General features: G+C 39.4%; 1 protein-coding gene across 1 annotated transcript in view; it reads right to left on the bottom strand.

The window, feature by feature from the left end:
• LOC122808746 (kelch-like protein 33) overlaps positions 1 to 19199 on the bottom strand; it is a 146952-nt gene that overhangs the window by 42774 nt on the left and 84979 nt on the right. Inside the window, exon 6 of the mRNA XM_044079762.1 lies at positions 3893 to 3944. Within this exon, the coding sequence (XP_043935697.1) occupies positions 3904 to 3944 (41 nt within the window). The 3' untranslated portion in view covers positions 3893 to 3903. The remainder of the gene's footprint in view (positions 1 to 3892; positions 3945 to 19199) is intronic.

Here is a 19199-nt window from a genome sequence, read left to right on the forward strand (position 1 = left end):
ATGATGGATCTCGTTTTTTTGCTGAGGCTGACAAGGGATTTTTTCCAGTCTTGGGACTTCACCTTTTCTGCAACATTTTTTTCCTTCCATTGAAGAATTTATTTATGGTGGGGGACCACCAGATTGGCTTCCTTTTTTGGAGAAGAGCGTCTTGGTTCTGTTTGGTATGGCCCGTTCCATGCACTTGTGTATGTGCTCATACAGTGCATTGGTGTATGATTCAGTCATGCACCTATTTTCCATTTGCATGGGTATCATGAAGTTAGCCACCTCTGTTTTTAGAAGTCCATAAATCCATTCTTGCCCCTCTCCTGTTCTTCATATTCATTAACAAACTTCCTTGAGATCTCTCTCATCCTCTATGCTTATCCATACCTCTGTGCTGACGACATGGTCATTTACTGATCAGGTAACTCTCACACAAACATTTAATGCCATCTCCAGCCACACTTACATGAGCTCCACCAGTGGCTCATAAACCATAACACCCTTTCAACCCCACCAACACCAAAACTATGATTTTTGTAACTCCACAGAAAAATCACTAAGCACCTGACGCCTTAACTACCTTTGACCTACACAGTCATGCCATAGATAAAACATCCACCTTCAAATACCAAGGACTATGGCTTGATCAATCACTAAACTTCCATTTCCACATAGATATAATGAGTGCTATCTGGACCAAAAAGGTCTCCCCTTTTCTATTCCAACCAGTCAGAGAAGCCAAGGATTTCTCTTTTCTCAGCTTGAACATAGGCTCCCAATTTTTGCTTCTGCCTCCAAAAAAAAAAAAAAAACATTGCCACACTCCAAGCTATCTGCAACAATATCTGCCAGTTCATTACAAACTCACCTTTCTTTGAGCACCACTGTATCACCCTACAAAAAGCCAGATGGCTACCCAAAAAACAAAGGACTAACCTACTTTTAGGATCCCAACTCTAAAAACTACTCCAGCTCTACGTATTTACTGCACTTACAGCTAGACTTCATAAAAAACAACTCCTCATACAACAGACACTACTCACAAGCCACACCAACTATCATTAACCCTAGAACCAAATTCCACAGCACTGCACACGCTTTTTCCTCTCAGGCATCTACTCTTTGGCAAGCTCTCCCCATTGTCATTAAGGAAATCAACACTTACACTCAAAATTCAGTATGCAACTCAAAAAACACTTCTTCATCCAAGCCCAATGCTCCTGCTTCAGCACAAGACATATCACATAATCTAGTTTCTTTGTGAGTCTCTTCTCCTCATCATGAGAGGGTGAACCAGTGGGCCAAGATCCCATCTGACACATTAACTCAAGAATTTCACTGGTGTCTTCTGTAGGGGAATTGGGTGAAAACATCTTGATCTTGCTAGTCAGTGTCCATAGTGAGTGACTCTGCCAGTGAGTTGATGTGCCTCCTTTTGCACATATTCTTTTTTGGACTGTTGGCATTGAGAATCAAACTCCTCAGAGGACTCATCCTGCTATTGTGCAGTGTTTTTGCAGCTAGTCCTTTAGATCTGACACATGGATGCACAATGGGGCTGGAACAAAGAAGAGAGGGAGTCGTGGGCTACAACCAACACAAAGGAAGTCTACCTTATCTGTTTTCAATGGAGAAACAATGATTGTCCCCATAACCTGAAAGCCGTACCCACCTCAGCCAGATCCAACCTTCCCAAAGAAGAGGTAGATGAAAAAGTGGAAGGCCTCAAGGAAGGGATCAGTGCTGAGGTCCCAAAGACCAAGGTCTCCAACACCCAAAGGGGAGCCATGTGAGAGCACTCCAAAGACAGCAGTGAAGACTTGGCATCAAGACAATGGTCCAAGGACCACCTTGGCTCCAAGATTCTCAGAATTGAATGCAATAGATCAAAAGACTGTGGAACTAAGCTGAGAGTGCCACTCGGTCCTGAGGTTACAGACTTCAGGGGCAGTGTCAGCTCCTACCCCACTGGTGCTAACGTGAAAAAGGGGAGGAGCTAAGGTGGGAGATACAGGGCCAGCCCTATCCATGCTTGGGATAAATGGGAGGTGGGCAGACACACTTCTGTATGTGAGTCTTCAAAAATGCCCACATCATACAATCCAAGTCAGCTTTTGAGATATTCTTGTAGGACAAGAATGATGTGAAGAAGTGGAATGGAGACTGGGAAGAAATATAAGACCGCTCTTTCTCTGAAAAAGTTCTGCTTAACATTTCTAGGCACTACTGGAGCAAAGAATGGGTCTAGGTACTCAGTTCTTAACTTACAAAGCTCTCCATTCATGTATTTCTGTTGACGTTGTGCTTATCCTTGTCTGAAGGCTTCCTGTGCTTGTTAGCCTCAGGGTCTGGAGGCAGCAGACCTTAAGTGATCAATTTATTAGAAATTATATCAGAAGCGACATGAGGCCCAAAGACTTTAAAGATGGAGCATTCCATAGTTAGATGGTCCACTCCCGAGCACACCATAGACAACTCATGTCTTGGGGGGATTTTGTGATCACACTTCAGGCACTCCCTAAAAATCTTATCCTTGTCCATGTCTAGAAAGAAAATAGAAATCATGCAGAGGTGCTAATGGTACAGAAACCTAAGTACAAGAATAATGTCTAAAGTATTGCGCTTTACTAAATCTAATGTCTACAATTTTAAATTCTAACACACACAAAGAAAGAAACAACCATCTTACACTATCTGTTGCTAACAGTTTTTTTTTTAACAACAGAAGAATGCTCAATAGCAAACCAAGGCACTAGTGATGTCAACAAGACCAAAATCAGCTCAGAAGAAATAATTTCCCTGAAAGGAAGCAAAAACTATCAGAACACTAAGTAAACAGCAGTGTAATAGAATAACGGTAGTAACAATGAAGTAAAATAGAAAACAAAACTCTTGGTGACAGTGGACGCCTGCATCCAAAAGCTATGGCAGCAAATGAGATCTGACATAGTTTTACATACTATTTTAAAGTGGGGACAACAAAAATTAAAGGAGCTTGACACTGGAGCACAATTTTGCTGGCTTGGTTCTGAAAAGTGACTGGGCAGACAGAATAAATATTATCCCCCCCAAAAAAGCACATTTCAGAACATTTTCAAAGTTATGATGGGAAAAGTTTGACCACTGTCCAATTATTATAGGAAAAGCTTGGCCAGTATCCAGATATCTTAAATGCATCCATCATCATCAGTCCAGAAGTACTGCACCCCTATCTTTTCACAGACTACTGTAATGTATTAGATGTATATTTTATTAATAATGACACTAACACTAATGCTATGGAATTATGTGATAATCAACATGTCAGCATGGCCTACACCAAAGTCATAACAGTGAGTTACTTCCATCAGTTGAATACATTGTACAGTTTGTATTAGGCAGCTCAGAATATTATGGGTGCAAACTAAGCAGTAGAGAAGTACAAAGAGTAAGGGAGATTATCCTTAATGTTACTAACACTGAAAAGGTCAATTAAAACTGCCATAAGTCCGTAGCTGACCAAAAGAACGGTAGATCAGAAAGGGCATTGGTATACCATTAGTAACTGTAAGCCATAAAAGAAATTGTGTGCAATAAGAAAAGAATCACTACTGAAAACAGATTAGTGTTGTCTGTAAGAAAAAGATGGCAAGCGAAAATTTAAAAGTGAAACCTTATGGTTCCTGATTCTGGCAGGGATATACATATGGCACACTTCATTCGTTGTATGCTGTCAAAACCTTCAGACTGCAGGAAGAGCGATTTAATAAGAATTGGCAACAGCCAGGGTATCAATACTTTAATAAAACTTCCTGAAAATATAGCATGGTGTCGTAAACACTGGCAGCTACTGGACGAGTCTCTAATCATGTTTTCTCATTATACAATTTAAGCCAATATAATATAGAAAATGATGCATTATTACCTGTCAGTGAATTACGTTGTCTTAATTATTAATATTCTCATGGAATCAGTTTCTGAAAAATATAAAATACCAAATAATATTACTCAGGAATGTCATCAAAGAAATTTAATAATATTGATATAATATATAACATATAGAATTTATTTGTGCAAGGTAATAATTGGCTCCATCAACCTCAATGGTAATTATGTTACATTATTAAAAAAAACAGACATAAGCAACAGCTAAATAAACTAGCATGTCCGATGTATCCTAATTAGGTAGAATGTTTTGAAGAACCATTTGTAGCTGCAACATGCAAACCCCATGGTTACCTCTTAATAGATTTAAAAGCTGCAACACATAAAGCTTAGCATCTAAAGAAGAGCCTGCTCTCACCTGACTTACCAGTAAGATATATTATCAATAAATCAATCAATAAATAAAGTTTGACACTCAGATTAGAATCATATTATTAGAGTCAGATACTGATGACCATTTGATGTGTCAACATGTCTGAAAAGGAAAGATGAAGTGTTTAAGCTGCTGCTGAATGAGCCAATACCGTAGATTAATACTATACTTTGCTGTCTCTGATGATTTGGTAGCAGCTATTGCCAATGTTACTGTCACACTGTTTAATGCATTATGCCTCTAAGTACTCAGCAGATTAAGAAGCTAAAGAGATGCCACAGCATTGTCAAAATAATGTCATAGAAATGTCTATTCAGAAATACAAAGGGATTACACTATAGTGTGGGGATCAGGTTTCTAAACACCTTAGTACAGCATTGTCCTTTGTAACAAGTCTTCTAGCAAGCAGATAGATGGGATACAGTATATATCCCAAAAATGTATTTAGTGCCCCAGCAAAGGATGACTTTCTTAAATCAGCAGATGACTTCTGCAGAGCCACCAAGAAGATATGTTGGATAATATCTAGCTGTTGAAATGCCAGCTATTCGTCCCACTGATGACCTTAATTGAGTTTGAGAAACATAAAATATGTATGTAACCACTGCAAATCACTTCACATTTAAATTACAAATTATAATAATGCTAAAAACACAACTTTATCACTAATGATGTGTGAAACAACACCAGCGTCCGATCCTGCCCTGCATGTCCAGACACTAATGACATTGCCACAAGCTTAGTATAGGATATAGCCTCACAGCCTAAGAAGCCCACCAAGAAGTTACACTTATAAAATTAAAAAAAAAAAATCTACCAGTGTCACAATGTGGAATGTCTGTGGCAAATGTCATGGTATGACTATTGAGGGATAGCATATTTTAACTTAGTAAAGACAATTAAAATATCATGACCCACATTATCTGCAAATAGCCAGGGAGGTGAGACTCTTTTATTAGGGCCTTGGCAAAAATTAATTCTCCATGACCAGTTTGTGAGCCAGTCGGCAACCCATCATACAACAAAGGGGTTTGCATTCAGTATGCTAAGTTTATTGGTAATGCTTGAGTGTGGGATTGTGTCAAAGGCCTTTGCCAAGTCGAGGTATGCTGTGTGCACAGATTTTCCCTCGTCAATGGCCCTGGTCAAATTTTCAACGAAATCCACCAGGTATAACAAGCAGGATCTGCCCTTGATGAAGCCAAATTGGGTCGGATCCAGGGTTTGGAGATCGCCCATGTCTTTATTTATGAGATCCATGATGATACATTCCATGGCTTTACAGATGAGGCTGGTCAGACTTATGGGTCCATAATTCCCTGCATCTGTTGCCAAGCCATCTTTGTGGTGGGTAATAACTGTTGCTGTTCGCCTTTCCGCAAGAATAAAGCCAATGTTACGCTGTGACTATTTAGAGTACTTAATGGTGATACTAGTTCACGTTTTAGTCTGTTTAGAAGACAGCCTGGGGTGCTGTCTGGCCCATAGATGCTGTGTTTTTTGCCTTAGACAAGGTTCTAATGACCTGATTTTCAGACATGTTGGGTGCGGAGCAGTTGAGGACAATGTTTGTGGTAAGTTTGAAGAGTATAAGGGAGTGAGATTTTCACCAAATCTGTCTGCTTGTAAGTTTGCTTTCTCTACAAGATCAGTGTATGTGATACCGTTAATCACTAGTTTGGCACATGCTTGGGTCCTACCTTTTAGGCTATATATGTAGCTGCAAAATGCAATGATTGCTATTTTTTTTTTTTTCAAAATTACCCTTAGAGGATTTGACATGTTGTCTTATTTGCCTGTTGAGGCTGAGGAGGGTGCTTTTCCATTGCTGGGGTTTAGCCTTAATTTTCTTAAACAGCAACTTTTTGCGTATGTTGTAAAGTTTGTTGATGGTGGATGTCCAGCCAGTGTGGCTTTTTTACTTGGGGCTCTGGCTTTCATTCTGTCTGGAAAAAACAAACTTATACACTTATACAAGTGATTGTACAGGACTTTAATGTAAGCTTTGGTGTAATTACCACTTCCAGATGGGGGTGGGTCTTGGAATGCATTTATACCTTTCCCTAGGTGGGTATAGTTCACTTTGGTGACTTTTTTAGTCTGATTTCTCACTTTGTGAGTTCTGGTGTTAGTGCCAGTTCGATGGTGACTGATTTGTGGTCATATTTCATTGATGAGGGTCCGACAGTTGCAGTGGTGCATCTGTTTGTCATGTTAGTGAGGACCATATCTTGAAGAAACAAGGGTAGTCCAACTGTCCATAATACAGGTTTGAAAAACTGTTATTACAAAGGGGGTGTTTTCAGGACTGATCTAGGAGGAGCTCTGTAGATAGATATTTCTGACAGGGTTTTTGGCTAGTGGTTTAATAGGTCACAGCTCACTAGCAATACTTCTTAGACCAGAGATGTACTAAAGATGAGGACTATACTAATGTACTACAGTTGTATCTAAGGGAAAAATTCTCAAAATTATCAGTCCGGCTGTGGTGCAAATTGTGCAGCAGTGCATGGCACTGTGCAATGTGCAAAGAAGTAGAAACTGGCTGAAATGCAGGGCTTAAATACCAGAAGCTAAAAACTAAAAAACTTTTAAAAAATCAAAATAACCAATGAGGGTACTTACTGCAAGCCTTAGACCAATCACCCTTCACCGGACAGGTTCCAATCAGCACACTTCTCTCACAAGGATGTGGAAGAGTCCCTACCAATCAAAGATAGCTTGGAAAATGTGCTCAGACTATAACAGCCACTACAAACAGACCCAGATGCAGCAAACCTGTATCTGGACTATGCTACAGCTATTAGCTACACTAATTTAGGTAGGAAACACTAAAACCATGTTTTAAACAGCAGGAAAAACAACAGTGGGACACTTAATATGCTTTAAACAGCAGAAAAACAGCAAGGAGGCACTAAAGAATGTTTTAAACAGCAAAAAATCATTTTTAAAACACTGCTTGGCAGGAATACAGAACATACAAAACACAGTTAAAAACACTTTGTGCATCAACTACAACCTATGCTAAGGTGTCACTGTCTGAACCACTGCAGCTGCAAAGAAATTACATCTAAAAACCTGCATAGCTCATGTTACAAAACTTCTAATGGTTTATCACTAATTACTCTTTATTTCTATCTGTTCCCTGAAATCATGTTGAAAAGTTCAAAATACATAATATTTTAATTCTATGTTGTTAAGTTGTATTGTTTATATTCATTAAATATGATTCTGCCTCTTGTCGAAGCAGTTGTTTACTGAAAAAATATTGATGTGATTAAGCACAGCTAAGAATAAAATCAACATGGTGCAGATATTAGATTTGGAGAGAGAAGTAAACCCCATTTCTGTGGATTCTCAATTAGATGGGACTGACCTTTCCCAATTTGTCAGGTCTGTTCAGCAACAAACCATTTTCATGTTTTCTTTTGCAGCCCACACTCTAAACCTAAGTGTAAGAATCAGGGAAATGGTTTCTGGGGTTGTAGATCATACAAGTGAACTGGGATCTGTGACTCAGGACCTCAACCTTTGTTTGGAAAAAAAAGAGCTTCAAATCTTTTTATTCAGCCTTTACACAAAATCTTTAATAATACGTTTGGTGATTAAGAGAATAGAGACAGGTGCAATAACTTACACATTTTAGGTCTACAAGAGGTAACTGAGCAAAAAGATGCACTGTGATTTTTACAGTCTTGTATTCTTACTACCTTAGAATTAGACGCTTCTAATAAATTTATACTGGAGAGGCCAACTAAGTTGTCAGCACCCCTGCCACCCCATGTGCCTACCCCTGTGACCTGCTTATAGTGTTCTTTTTATCATTTCAGCAGAAAGAGAAACATTTACATACAGCTTGGGAGCATAAAAACATTCAGAATTTAAGGGGTGCGAAGTATGCTTTTATGTTTACTCTAACCAGGTAGTTGAGAAGGGGATAGCATGGCTCCCTTTAATAAAAGTTCTAAATGAAAAATAATTTACTCCCAGATGTCTCTCAGGAATATTGGATCCATCTGCAGCTATAGATTGGTCTTTCAGCCAAACTAAGAGGTCTAGATCAGTTAATGGACCTTCCACTGCATCTCCTGGCCCTAAACGTCCAAAGGATGATATGATGTCAGTGAATACAGGCTTAGATTTGGTACCAGGATGATTGCCTATTGTCTCCTAATGGTGTGACACATATTCCTGCAATGCAAAAGCAGTAAGAAATAACTCTCCAATCTGGAAGTCTATGCATTATTTTAATACATGAACATTTCAGAGGAACATTGTATTACTTCTTATCATCAGTCTAATGATGGGCTTTAATCCTTTCATTGACATTCTCTGTACGTCTGCTCATTTGTTCCGGTCTGTAGGGGGGCTTTCTGTTCCATTAATAATCACATTATATTGCACACTCTTAGTTATGCATACCGTAATGATGCTGATATGCTACTTTTTTCATTTTTGTCAATCAGGCTAGTTTATTCACCTACTTCCCTGGGTTAGGGCATGATTCATTTGGCTTTTCAGATGTTTATGCAGCTTCTTCCTTCTGATGTACTGTTAGAGTAATAAGAGTTGGAGGGGTTTTATACCTCCATATAGGTGACCAATGCCTTTTTGGATGGGGTTCTTTCTTTACAAAGTATTTCTTCATATAACTTTTAATGTGATTATTTATACATCTACTTGAAATAAAAAGTTTGTTAAGAAATCTTACACCTTTATACTATCAATGTTTAATTTTAAGGAGATGATGCATATTTGGCATTGTTTTGCACCTGAAATGTATGCACATTTACTTGTACTGGGGGAGGCTTGTTCAGCATTGGTAAGGATGAAGATGAAGTTACTTAGCTTTTTTACCAATGGTATCCACTCAGTATTAATGCGCCAGGCTGAGGACATGGAATAGACAATGAGCTCTAGATGTTTTAGCTGTTCAAGAGATGCATTTATCTGCTGCAGAACATGTGACATTAGCATGCTGGGGTTATCAACCTGCAGTTTTTTCTGGTCATATCTCGGATAAACGAAGAAGGCTAACTATCTTTAATAATAAGGTAAACTTTGCACAGTTTAGACACTTTTTGATTAGAAGAAGAAGAAGTTAAACTGCAGGAGTGGTTTAAATGTGCTAATTATGTTAGTACAGTTATCAATGTTTATCTGCATACTGCTATGGGGGTTGGTTAAGACCGCCAAGCCATTATTTTTATACACACAGGAAAGAATAAAGTGTGTCCTTAGTATTCTTGCAGATTTTAATTGTATTACTTCTCCTGTAGATTTATGTGCTAATAATCTCCTTTGAATTTCAGTCCTAGGGAAATTCCTAAAGTCATAAGTTAGTGAATTCTGTTTAGAGGATGTGGGTTTATCCCACTCCATATAAGTTCCTATATTTATGCATTATTTGCCATGCTTTGATACATCTAGTTGGATTGATAGGATGCATATAGATAGGTCACTATATGAACTATGTCCAAATCTAATCATGTCTATTGAGTATTTATAATGCTTTTTTCTTTTCCCAAGTTGATCTATTAAAAAAAATTGGGTAGCCATGCTGTCATGTTTTAGTAACTTATTAATATACAATCAAATAAAATCCTTAAATGTGGTGCCTTTGCAAAGCTGGTACAGAAAAATGGCAGTGATACTGACATGTAGCAGAAGTCATGTCTTGACGCTTCACTCTAGCAGTAAGGCTTGGTAGATATGTAACTAACCAGTATTGGCATAGACTTTGGCAATACAATGGACATATATTATAGAAGTGGCAGAGGTGCTGTGAAATAAGCCTTTCTCTCCACCTTGTTTTATTTATCTGGTGGTGATTATTTAGATCCCTTGTTCTGAAATTTATGGAACTGTATGATTTGTGGAGATACAAAAGTTCCTGGTCTTCTGGAATCCTAATAGCTTGGAAGTCAAGGCATAAATCCCCCTCAAAAGTCTATAAGACACTGAATGAAGGGACAGTGGTTCCAGACTTTTCTGGTGATTTAGGTTTTTTAAGCCAGTGACCTTCTTATTTAGGAATATTTAGGATCTTTCTAGCTGTTTGATATATCTAGTGAGGTTTATCCCAAAGGGAGCACTGTGCTAAATAATTGGCCTAATGAATGCTAAATATAAAGTGTCAATGACCTGTCTGGATCTGAAAGATAACCCCCTGGTGATCAACTGCATTAATTAGAAGGACTTTCTAACCACTGTTGTTATGTAATTATCAAAGGAGAGGGAGTTATCAACTCAAGTACTAAGGTCTCTAACAAGATTCACATTTTGGAGTGGGATATTGTCTGTGTAATATCCTGGGGGTGGGGGTGGGTGGGATGGTTTACCAAATGCTACTATAATACACGTTCCAACATAATTTAAGCCCATTTTTACAACACCAGGTATTTACAAAACTAAGTTCTTGTTCGAGTGCTTTGGTATCAGAGAGTGAATTGACAATGATTCCCAGTTCGCAGTCATCTGCGAACCTGGCTTGCCAGAGATCTTGGTTTATGGTCTAGAGGTCAGAAAAGTAAATGCCAAGTAAAAAGATTGCCACCATGAAGCCCTGTAGAACACCATTAGTTACTATCATACGTTTTGTTATTGGCACTATATTGGTTCTGTCCATTAGCCAATTTGCTATCCATCTTAGTACATAAGATTTATTTGTAAGGCATTTAACTTACTAACTATGCTAGCACAGTCTACAGTGCCAAAGGTCTTTGCCAGGTTGAGGTACGCCACGTGTACAGCATGGCCATGTTATCAGTTTGTGTTACTTTTTCAAATAAGTTAAACAGATTCATGTAACAGGAGCTGCCCTTATCAATGCAAAACTGCTGCAGGTCTAGCCAAATGAGATTTTTAATGTCATAGTTAATTAGGTCCGTTATAAAATACTCTGGGGTGGGCGGCCATGGTGGTGCAGTGGTTAGCATTGCTGCCTCACAGCAAGAGGTTCTCCAGTTCGATCCTCAGCTGGGGTGCCTTCTGTGCGGAGTCTGCATGTCCTCCCTGTGTTCGCGTGGGTTTCCTCCGGGTGCTCTGGTTTCCTCCCACATCCCAAAGACATGCTGCAGGTGGATTGGACACTCTAAATTGGCCCTAGGTGGGAGTGTGTGCATGTGTGTGCCTTCTGTGGAAGGTTGTGCGCAGAGTTGGCAACTCGACACCGCAAAACTCCACTGCCAATCATGAGTGGACAAGGTGATCCGCTGTGATGACCCCTAACCGGGAAAAGCCGAAAGAAGAAGAAGATAAAATACTCTGTGGTCTTGCATATCAGACTAATCAGGCTGATAGAACTGTAATTCTCTGGGCCAGTGGTGGGGCCACCTTATAAAGTGGCATCACCACTGCTGTGCACCAAACGTCAAGACTGAAGCTGGTGGCTAAACTCAGGCCAAGTAGGTCCCATGGTGGAAGGATTTATAGTCTTTAAGAGCAGCATTAGTACATGATATTTGGAGATGATGAGAGGTCAGTGGGCTTCCAGGATAAGTCGATTTTAATTAGACATTTCTAGATGAATCTGACAATGAATTTATTAATTATTATGCTTTCACTGTCTACTGGTCAGAGTAGGCAGTACCACCTTGAATAAGTTCTGAGCAATGTTGAGTGTTATTTTTTGTTTCCTAGCATAACTCGAGAAAACTTTGTAGTTGTCCTTAGCTTCAGATGAAAACCTCAGTTCATGGGCCACCCAAGCAATCTTAAAAGTTCTTTTTAAGTTTATAGTTAATTTTCTAATGTTATCCCTGATTTGAGTGTCCTTAGTCAGGATCCAACACAAGGTGACCTTGGTAGCTGCCTAGGGCCCAGTGCTGACTGAACTGTGTCAGAGTGTGAGTGTGCATGTGTGTGCGAATGTGTGTGTGTGTGTGTGTGTGTGTGTGTGTGTGTGTGTGTGTATGTACACATGTGTTTGTGTGTGTGTGTGTGTGTGTGTGTGTGTGTGTGTGTGTGTGTGTGTGTGTGTGTGCATGTGCATGTGTCTGTGTGTCTGTGTATCTATGTGTATCCCTCGAGTCCTGCTTATGGAGTTGCAGCGTGCCCTGTCTCCTGATTCCTCTTGCGTATAAGATTCCCTCCTGCAGTTGCAGTGCAGGCTGCAGAAAATTCAGGTGGGGTGGAATAACAATTAGTAATACATTTGTTATAGTTATTCTTACTCAGTGAGTAATATTTTTCTTCTAAAAGCACAACTGAAATTTCTGCAATACCTAGTTGAACACAGGACAACTAGTTTGCCGTGACAAGCACTGTCCCCATAGTTGCAAATCAGATACTCCTGACAGTGATTGATATTCTTAAGTGTCTAATCAATAAAAAGGATCTGTTGCCATAGATATGGACTTTCCTACTGTCTCCATTACCAGCTTGATGGATATGGGCATCCTGAAGTAATGTAGATATTGCCTCATGCTTACTGACACCCAGTCAATTCTCAAACAAACTGATATGGTATGTGAGGGATGTATTTACACAATGTCACTGGAGATAAAGCTCTCACATAAAAGTACTCCTAATGTAAATAAGGTTGTCAGTAGTACACACACTGCACCCATCATGCACAATTCAAAGCAGACATATCAACCCACATATGCTGATGCACTTAAATGTAACCTTCCTAAACACCAAAAACCTCCTAGATGATGTACACATAACAAATACCCTCAGCAGCCCCAAATGTGTTCTTTCAAAACAACACCCGCATCAACACATAGAGCTACATCTCATGGAGCCTCTACCTCTAAGCCCATAAGGCAAGCCACCACACAGTCCAACATTCTAGTCATTGGAGACTCCATCATGAGACACAACGATGTCCCTCTCACCAGTCCGAGCAAGGAGAAAGTCATGGTCAGTTGTTTATCATAGGCTAGGATCCACCACATTACGCAGTCACCCAGGTCATTGGACCACAATTACCAATATGACTCAGTCATAGTCCATGTGGGAGTAAATGACCTGAGACATACCTCCCTAGTCTATATGAAGAGAGACATCACGAGCTCTCGGAATATGTGTCTCAGGCTGGTATGAGCCTAACATTGAGCAGCATTTTACCTTCTCCAAGGATGATGCCACAATACAAACAAAAGATGATCGACTTTAATAATTGGCTTACTTTCTGATGTCATTCAAAGGGGGTGCAATATTTGTCAGCATGGAAGGAGATGGTCAACAGACCATGCTGCTTTGCTAGGGATGGTCTGCACCTCATCTCTCTAGGCTTTTGAATATTAACTAAACCATTGTCTTCCCCATAGTGCCTTTTTAGGCATTGCCAAACTGAAAGTACTTTCAACACAGATAATCAAAACCACAAAACTATAAAGGTATTACTGCTCAGTGCTAGGAGTCTAAACAAAAAACTCCACTCCCTAGAAGTTCTCTTTACCCTCTAGAATGCTGATATCTTTGTGTTCACTGAGACATGGTTTAAAGCTATGGAGAGCACACCAACAGTGCATGGTTATAATGCCTTCCACACATTTAGGCCACCTACTTCACAGGCAGGGACTAAATGTGGAGGTGTCTCTATTTAGATTAAAGATAAATATACTTCAAAGCTGGTCAAGCAGGACAATGCAGTTGAGCTCTTCCATGTTCAAGTCACCATAGGCAAAATCCAGTACCACTTCCTTGCAACCTGTAGGTCTCTGTCTATGACCCAGAAAACCCATACCATGTATTTAAACTTATTGGGAACACTAACCATCCAACCCGATACCATATTTATGGGTGACTTTAATTACCCCACTATTAACTGAGAATCCTGTACGACACCAAACGTACATGCATAGAGATTCCAGGATTTTGTAAACACAAAATCCCTGGACCAGATAGTCAACACACCAGCCAGGGGTGCAAGCATACTGGATCTGGTCCTCACTAATTTGGGAGAGTGCTGCACACACCCTAATTGAATGTCTTCCTTGGTAAGATCAGAGCACAAAATGGTCTCCTTTGAAGTAAAATTAAAACTTGGACCCCCAGCTAAACCTGAAGCATTCAGGAACTATTCTAAGGTTAGCTTCCTGCTATTAAGTGTGAATCTGGCAAAGTTCCAAGCCATCATAAACCCTGAGAACACTGCAGCCTATGCAGAACTGTTCATAGAAATCCTGTATAAGCATGCTAATAACTGCATAGAGGCAGCTGTACTCACCAGGAAGAAGTACAGAACTAACTCAAAAAACAAACCACCCTGATGGAATCGCAAAATCAATAGGCTGTATAACAGGAAGAAGAAAATCATGGCAAAAAATTAGGAAGTGCAGCACCCAGCAGTATAAAATCACTCTCATCAAACTAAACAAACAACTCAGAGGACAAATAAAGTCTACCAAAGCCAAATTTGAGGTAAGATTGGTCTCCCAGGCCAAGGACTACCATAAAACATTATTTAGCTATGTCCACAACCTCAAAGGCAATACACAATTGTGTGGAGAGCTCATTTTAAATGGAGCCACCTATACTGAGCCAGAAGACATAGCAAACCTCCTCCCTGATAAATTCAGTTCCAACTTTACCTTTTCTCTCCCCTCAACCTTCCCTCAGAAAATATCATCAAATATATCTGACCCTACTATCACTAGGGAACAGGTCTTTAATATTGTCTCTCTCTTAGACCAAGAACACTGCATCAATGGGCCCAGGCAATATCCCAGGATGCCTCCTAAATAGCATGAGACATGACCTATCATGGAATTACTATTTAACTGTAGTCTCCAAATAGGTTCCAGGCTTCATGAATGGAGAAGGGCAACAGTCATCCCTCTGCACAAAGGTGGGCCATCTACAGACCCTGGAAACTACAGATCCATAAGTCTCACTAGTCTTATATGTAAAGCCATGGAAAGAATTATCATGGAGATGATCAACAGAGATATAGTAAACCTCCAGACACTGGACCCAACCCAGTTTGGTTTCATAAAGGGCAGATCATGCCTACTCAACCTGTTGGACTTCTTTGAGAAGGTCAGCAAAGCAATGGATGAAGGCAAAATCATTCACACTGCCTACCTTGACCTGGGCAAGGCATTTGATGCAATACTCCACTCAGGCATTGTTGAAAAAATAAAGATGTTAGGTACAAACCCATATGTCACCCAGTGGATAGCCAACTGACTCACAGACAGGATCCAGGAAGTTGGAAATGGGGAGTCCACCTCTACAAACAGACCAGTCACAAGTGGAGTCCCTCAGAGATCAGTCCTTGGACCTCTACTTTTTGGCATTTACTTCTCAGAAGTCAAGGCCAATGTCAGTGGTCTCTGGCTGACTATATTTGCAGATGATTGCAAATTAGGAGCTATCATTGAATCTCACACTGACAGAAATGTTCTTCAGAAGAGGCTGACACAGACAAACAACTGGTGTCAGAGCCATGGACTAAAACTAAATGCCAAGAAATGCATAATAGTATCCTTTGGGAAGTCACCCATGCCTGGTAACTATCATATTAACAACACACCCCTTAGAGTTAATCCAGTAGTCAGGGACATAGGGACCCACATAGATAGTAATCAAGCCTTTGACCATTATGTGTCTACTGGTGATGAAATCATTCTATGTTGTGCACCTTATAAACAAAGATATGGCATCTAAGTCCAAGGAAGTCATTGTTCCACTGTATTCGGCATTCATCAGACCTGTCATTGAGTACAATGCCCCCTTTGGTACGTACCTAACCAGGCATATTGAACAATTGGACCACAGAGGTTCCTCACTAAAAGAATACAAGAATAAGTAAAATGCCCTATGCAGATCACCTGAAGGCCCTATCTCTGTATTCTGTCTCCTACAGTCTTTTGAGGGGAGATCTGTGCTTGGCATACAGGACATTGTCAGACCCCACTCTGATGGAACTCCTGTATATCCACAAAACAAACAGCACCAGAATTACCCATTCTGAACACTTAAACCTTGCCTGTGATATGAATAGGACCTGTTGGAGAGATAGGCATGTATCCCAGAGACTACCACTTTTATGGAACAGGCTCCCCATCCATGTGAAGTAGAGTTCCTCCCTAACTCAGTTCAAGAGCAACTTGGACAATTGGATGGGAAACTGGAAATTCATCCCTGGTTTGGCACCTATGTCTCTAATGGACATAGGTAACCTGTAAATGGTTTATATCCCAGGGCCCCTGCTTGCACTTATCAAGGGTATCAGAACTTGTCTGGTCATTTGCTTTGTAGCGCCAACCAGACCCTTCTTGTTATCTACAAACCAAACAAAATTATTGGTAATCTCCTGTACAGAAACTTTGTGTCCCAAGCTTGGAGTAGGCTTCCCCCTAACATTCGTAACAGTTAGAGCATCTTCTGCTTCAAAACTGGCGTCAAAAGCTGCTTCCTGAACTCACGATCCTGCCCTTGCCACAATCCTCCATAATCTGTATACCACTCTTACTTACTTTGCCCCCTCTTCTGTTCTTCAGTATATCTTATTTTCAATGGAACATTTTATGTTTTTATGAAGCTACCATACTAAAGATATGCTTATACTGTTTCTGCATCCTCATTGTAACCTTTACGCGAACTACCTTTTCCCTGTTATTTGTGCTATTGTTTTCAGTATTGTTCTTCTTTACTGGATGCATATTTTATGTTACTATATTTCATTTTTTTTCTCTATATTGTAATGTTAAACATTTGTAGTCTTTGGTTCTGTATATTCTAGTATGTAACTCATTTCATTTTTTGTATGTTGCAGCGTTTCTCCTCAGGTCTCCAAAAGGACAGACAAAATGAACTAGGAACAGGAAACACAAGCTGGAAGCCAGGAGTGGAAAAAAAACAAAAAAATAATCCAATGCTCAAAAAAAAGTGTAAAAAAAAAAAGTGTTGTTGGCCAAAAAAAAATATGCTGAACAGACAGATCAGTAGTAGTAACGGAAGAGAAGGAAAAAGGAAAAAAAATCCCTTTAGGTTTTTTATTAAATTATAAAAAAAACAAAAAAAAACTTCTGGCTTCACAGCAGCTTCTTCAGAAGAAATTCTCCTCAGGTCTCCATTGAAAACGGGGCACATGGCTCAGTTGGACTAACCCGGTCAACAAATGGTAAATAAATAAATTTGGGGTGCATAGCAAGGTTTAAAAAGGCCCTTGTGGTAGTTAGCCTAACAAACACCCATGAAGCTATGAACCTAAATACCAAATCCCAGAAACATCATCTAGTTAAGTGACTTACTGAAAGTCACACAGTATGCAAATGAAGCTAAAACACATCAAACCCTCTACCCTTGAATTCATGGCACAGCTCATTAACAGCATAGAGACTTAATTCACTGAACTAACTTCCAGACCTTCCGAAACATCTTCTTTTTCTGATTAATCTCTCAGGATGACATTCAATAATACTAGTCATTAGAGTTTCATAGCTGGTGAGAAAATGCATTTCAAGCCAGAATTGTCTCCCATTTAAGGTTCTGGGTGCTTAACAAGCTACTTCTTGTCATCAACAATACAGGGTTTGAATCCTTCTACCTCCATTTAGTTACTGTGTGCCTTTGAGAAAATCACTCAGACAGTGCTCCTGGATCATCCCTGAAAAGGGTCACTTCATACAGTGAGTTTATCTGGTTAGCAAATAGTTAAAAGGAAATGGCATTTAAAATGGAGACCTTCGTTCCATCATTATTTTTTAGCTCTGTCCAGAATTCTTGAGCAAAGAATCTGAGAGGTATTTTTGTACATTCCTTGTAAAATGAGTGGCTTTCTGGCAAACTGTTGTGGATTGTAGCAATTAAATAATGACAGGCACGAGTTTCAGACTTTGTATCCTTCTGGAAATGCTTGTCAGTGCAAAGCTTTTTATTTTAGCAACTTTCTAAGTACATTACAGTAACATTTAAAATATGTTCCTGATTTGTTGGTCTGATTTAAGCTAAGAAGTTGAGAGGGTGAGCATTGCAATGGGTTCCATTGCATGGATTTGACAGCAACGAGCAGAGATATATTTTTGGCCCATTATTTTTGAATGTATTCATTCATTTGTTCCTAAGCAGTTATCTGAGGTGTACAGTCCTATAATGGTTATGCATGTGTGTATATATATTTGGTTCCTGCAATCCACAATAGTTATATTGCAAAGGAAGGAAGTGATTGTAGTAAACAGGAACTTCATCATATTAGCCATGTTTTTTTTTTCAGTGCAGTCCTTGGTTTCCTTGTTTTGTTGACTATTGGAAGTGTTTATTATTTTGCTTTGAATAAATTGGACACATACCTCTCAACTGTCCAGATTTTTGCAGAATGTCCAGATATTTGCCTCATATTGTTGGTGTTTTCCTCATAAAACGTGACTTTTCTGGATTTTTGTGGCAAATAAATGAGGATTGAAGTCACTAAATAATGACAGGCATTTGAGTTTCAGACTTAATTTCCTTCAGAATATGTATACTAACACAATACATTTTATTCTAGCAACTTCCTAAGTTTATAAGAGCAACACTTAAAATTTGTCTTGATTTTTGGGGCTTTGCCCCCCCCCCCATTATTTTTTACGTTGTCCAGACTTTTTTGTACCAAGAAGCTGAAAGGTATGATTGGACAGCATGAAGTCTAGTAGTTTAATGCTAATATTTAGTAGTAAATACATGTTTAATTAATCTTGTTTTTTGTAAGCACATGGGTATGAAATGCTATGTATTGTACTAAACAGTCTATCGGGTTCTTAGTCCATATGGGTATGGCTACTTCTATAGTGCAGGCTTTGATTTCCTTAGCCTTCTTTTGTTTATTGTTTGACTCTGAACAAATCACTCTGTCAGACAATGCTCATAGATTGCACCTAAAAAGGAGTGCTTGTATCCAGTGGACTGACCAAAGCTGTTTGCAAACGGGTTGCACATTTTCCTTTTGAATTCCTGCACCCTTCACATAGATGTTAATAAG

This window comes from Protopterus annectens, chromosome 8.part0, assembly GCF_019279795.1.
Source record: "Protopterus annectens isolate FY-2018-M chromosome 8.part0, PAN1.0, whole genome shotgun sequence".
NCBI classification, from domain to species: domain Eukaryota; kingdom Metazoa; phylum Chordata; order Ceratodontiformes; family Protopteridae; genus Protopterus; species Protopterus annectens.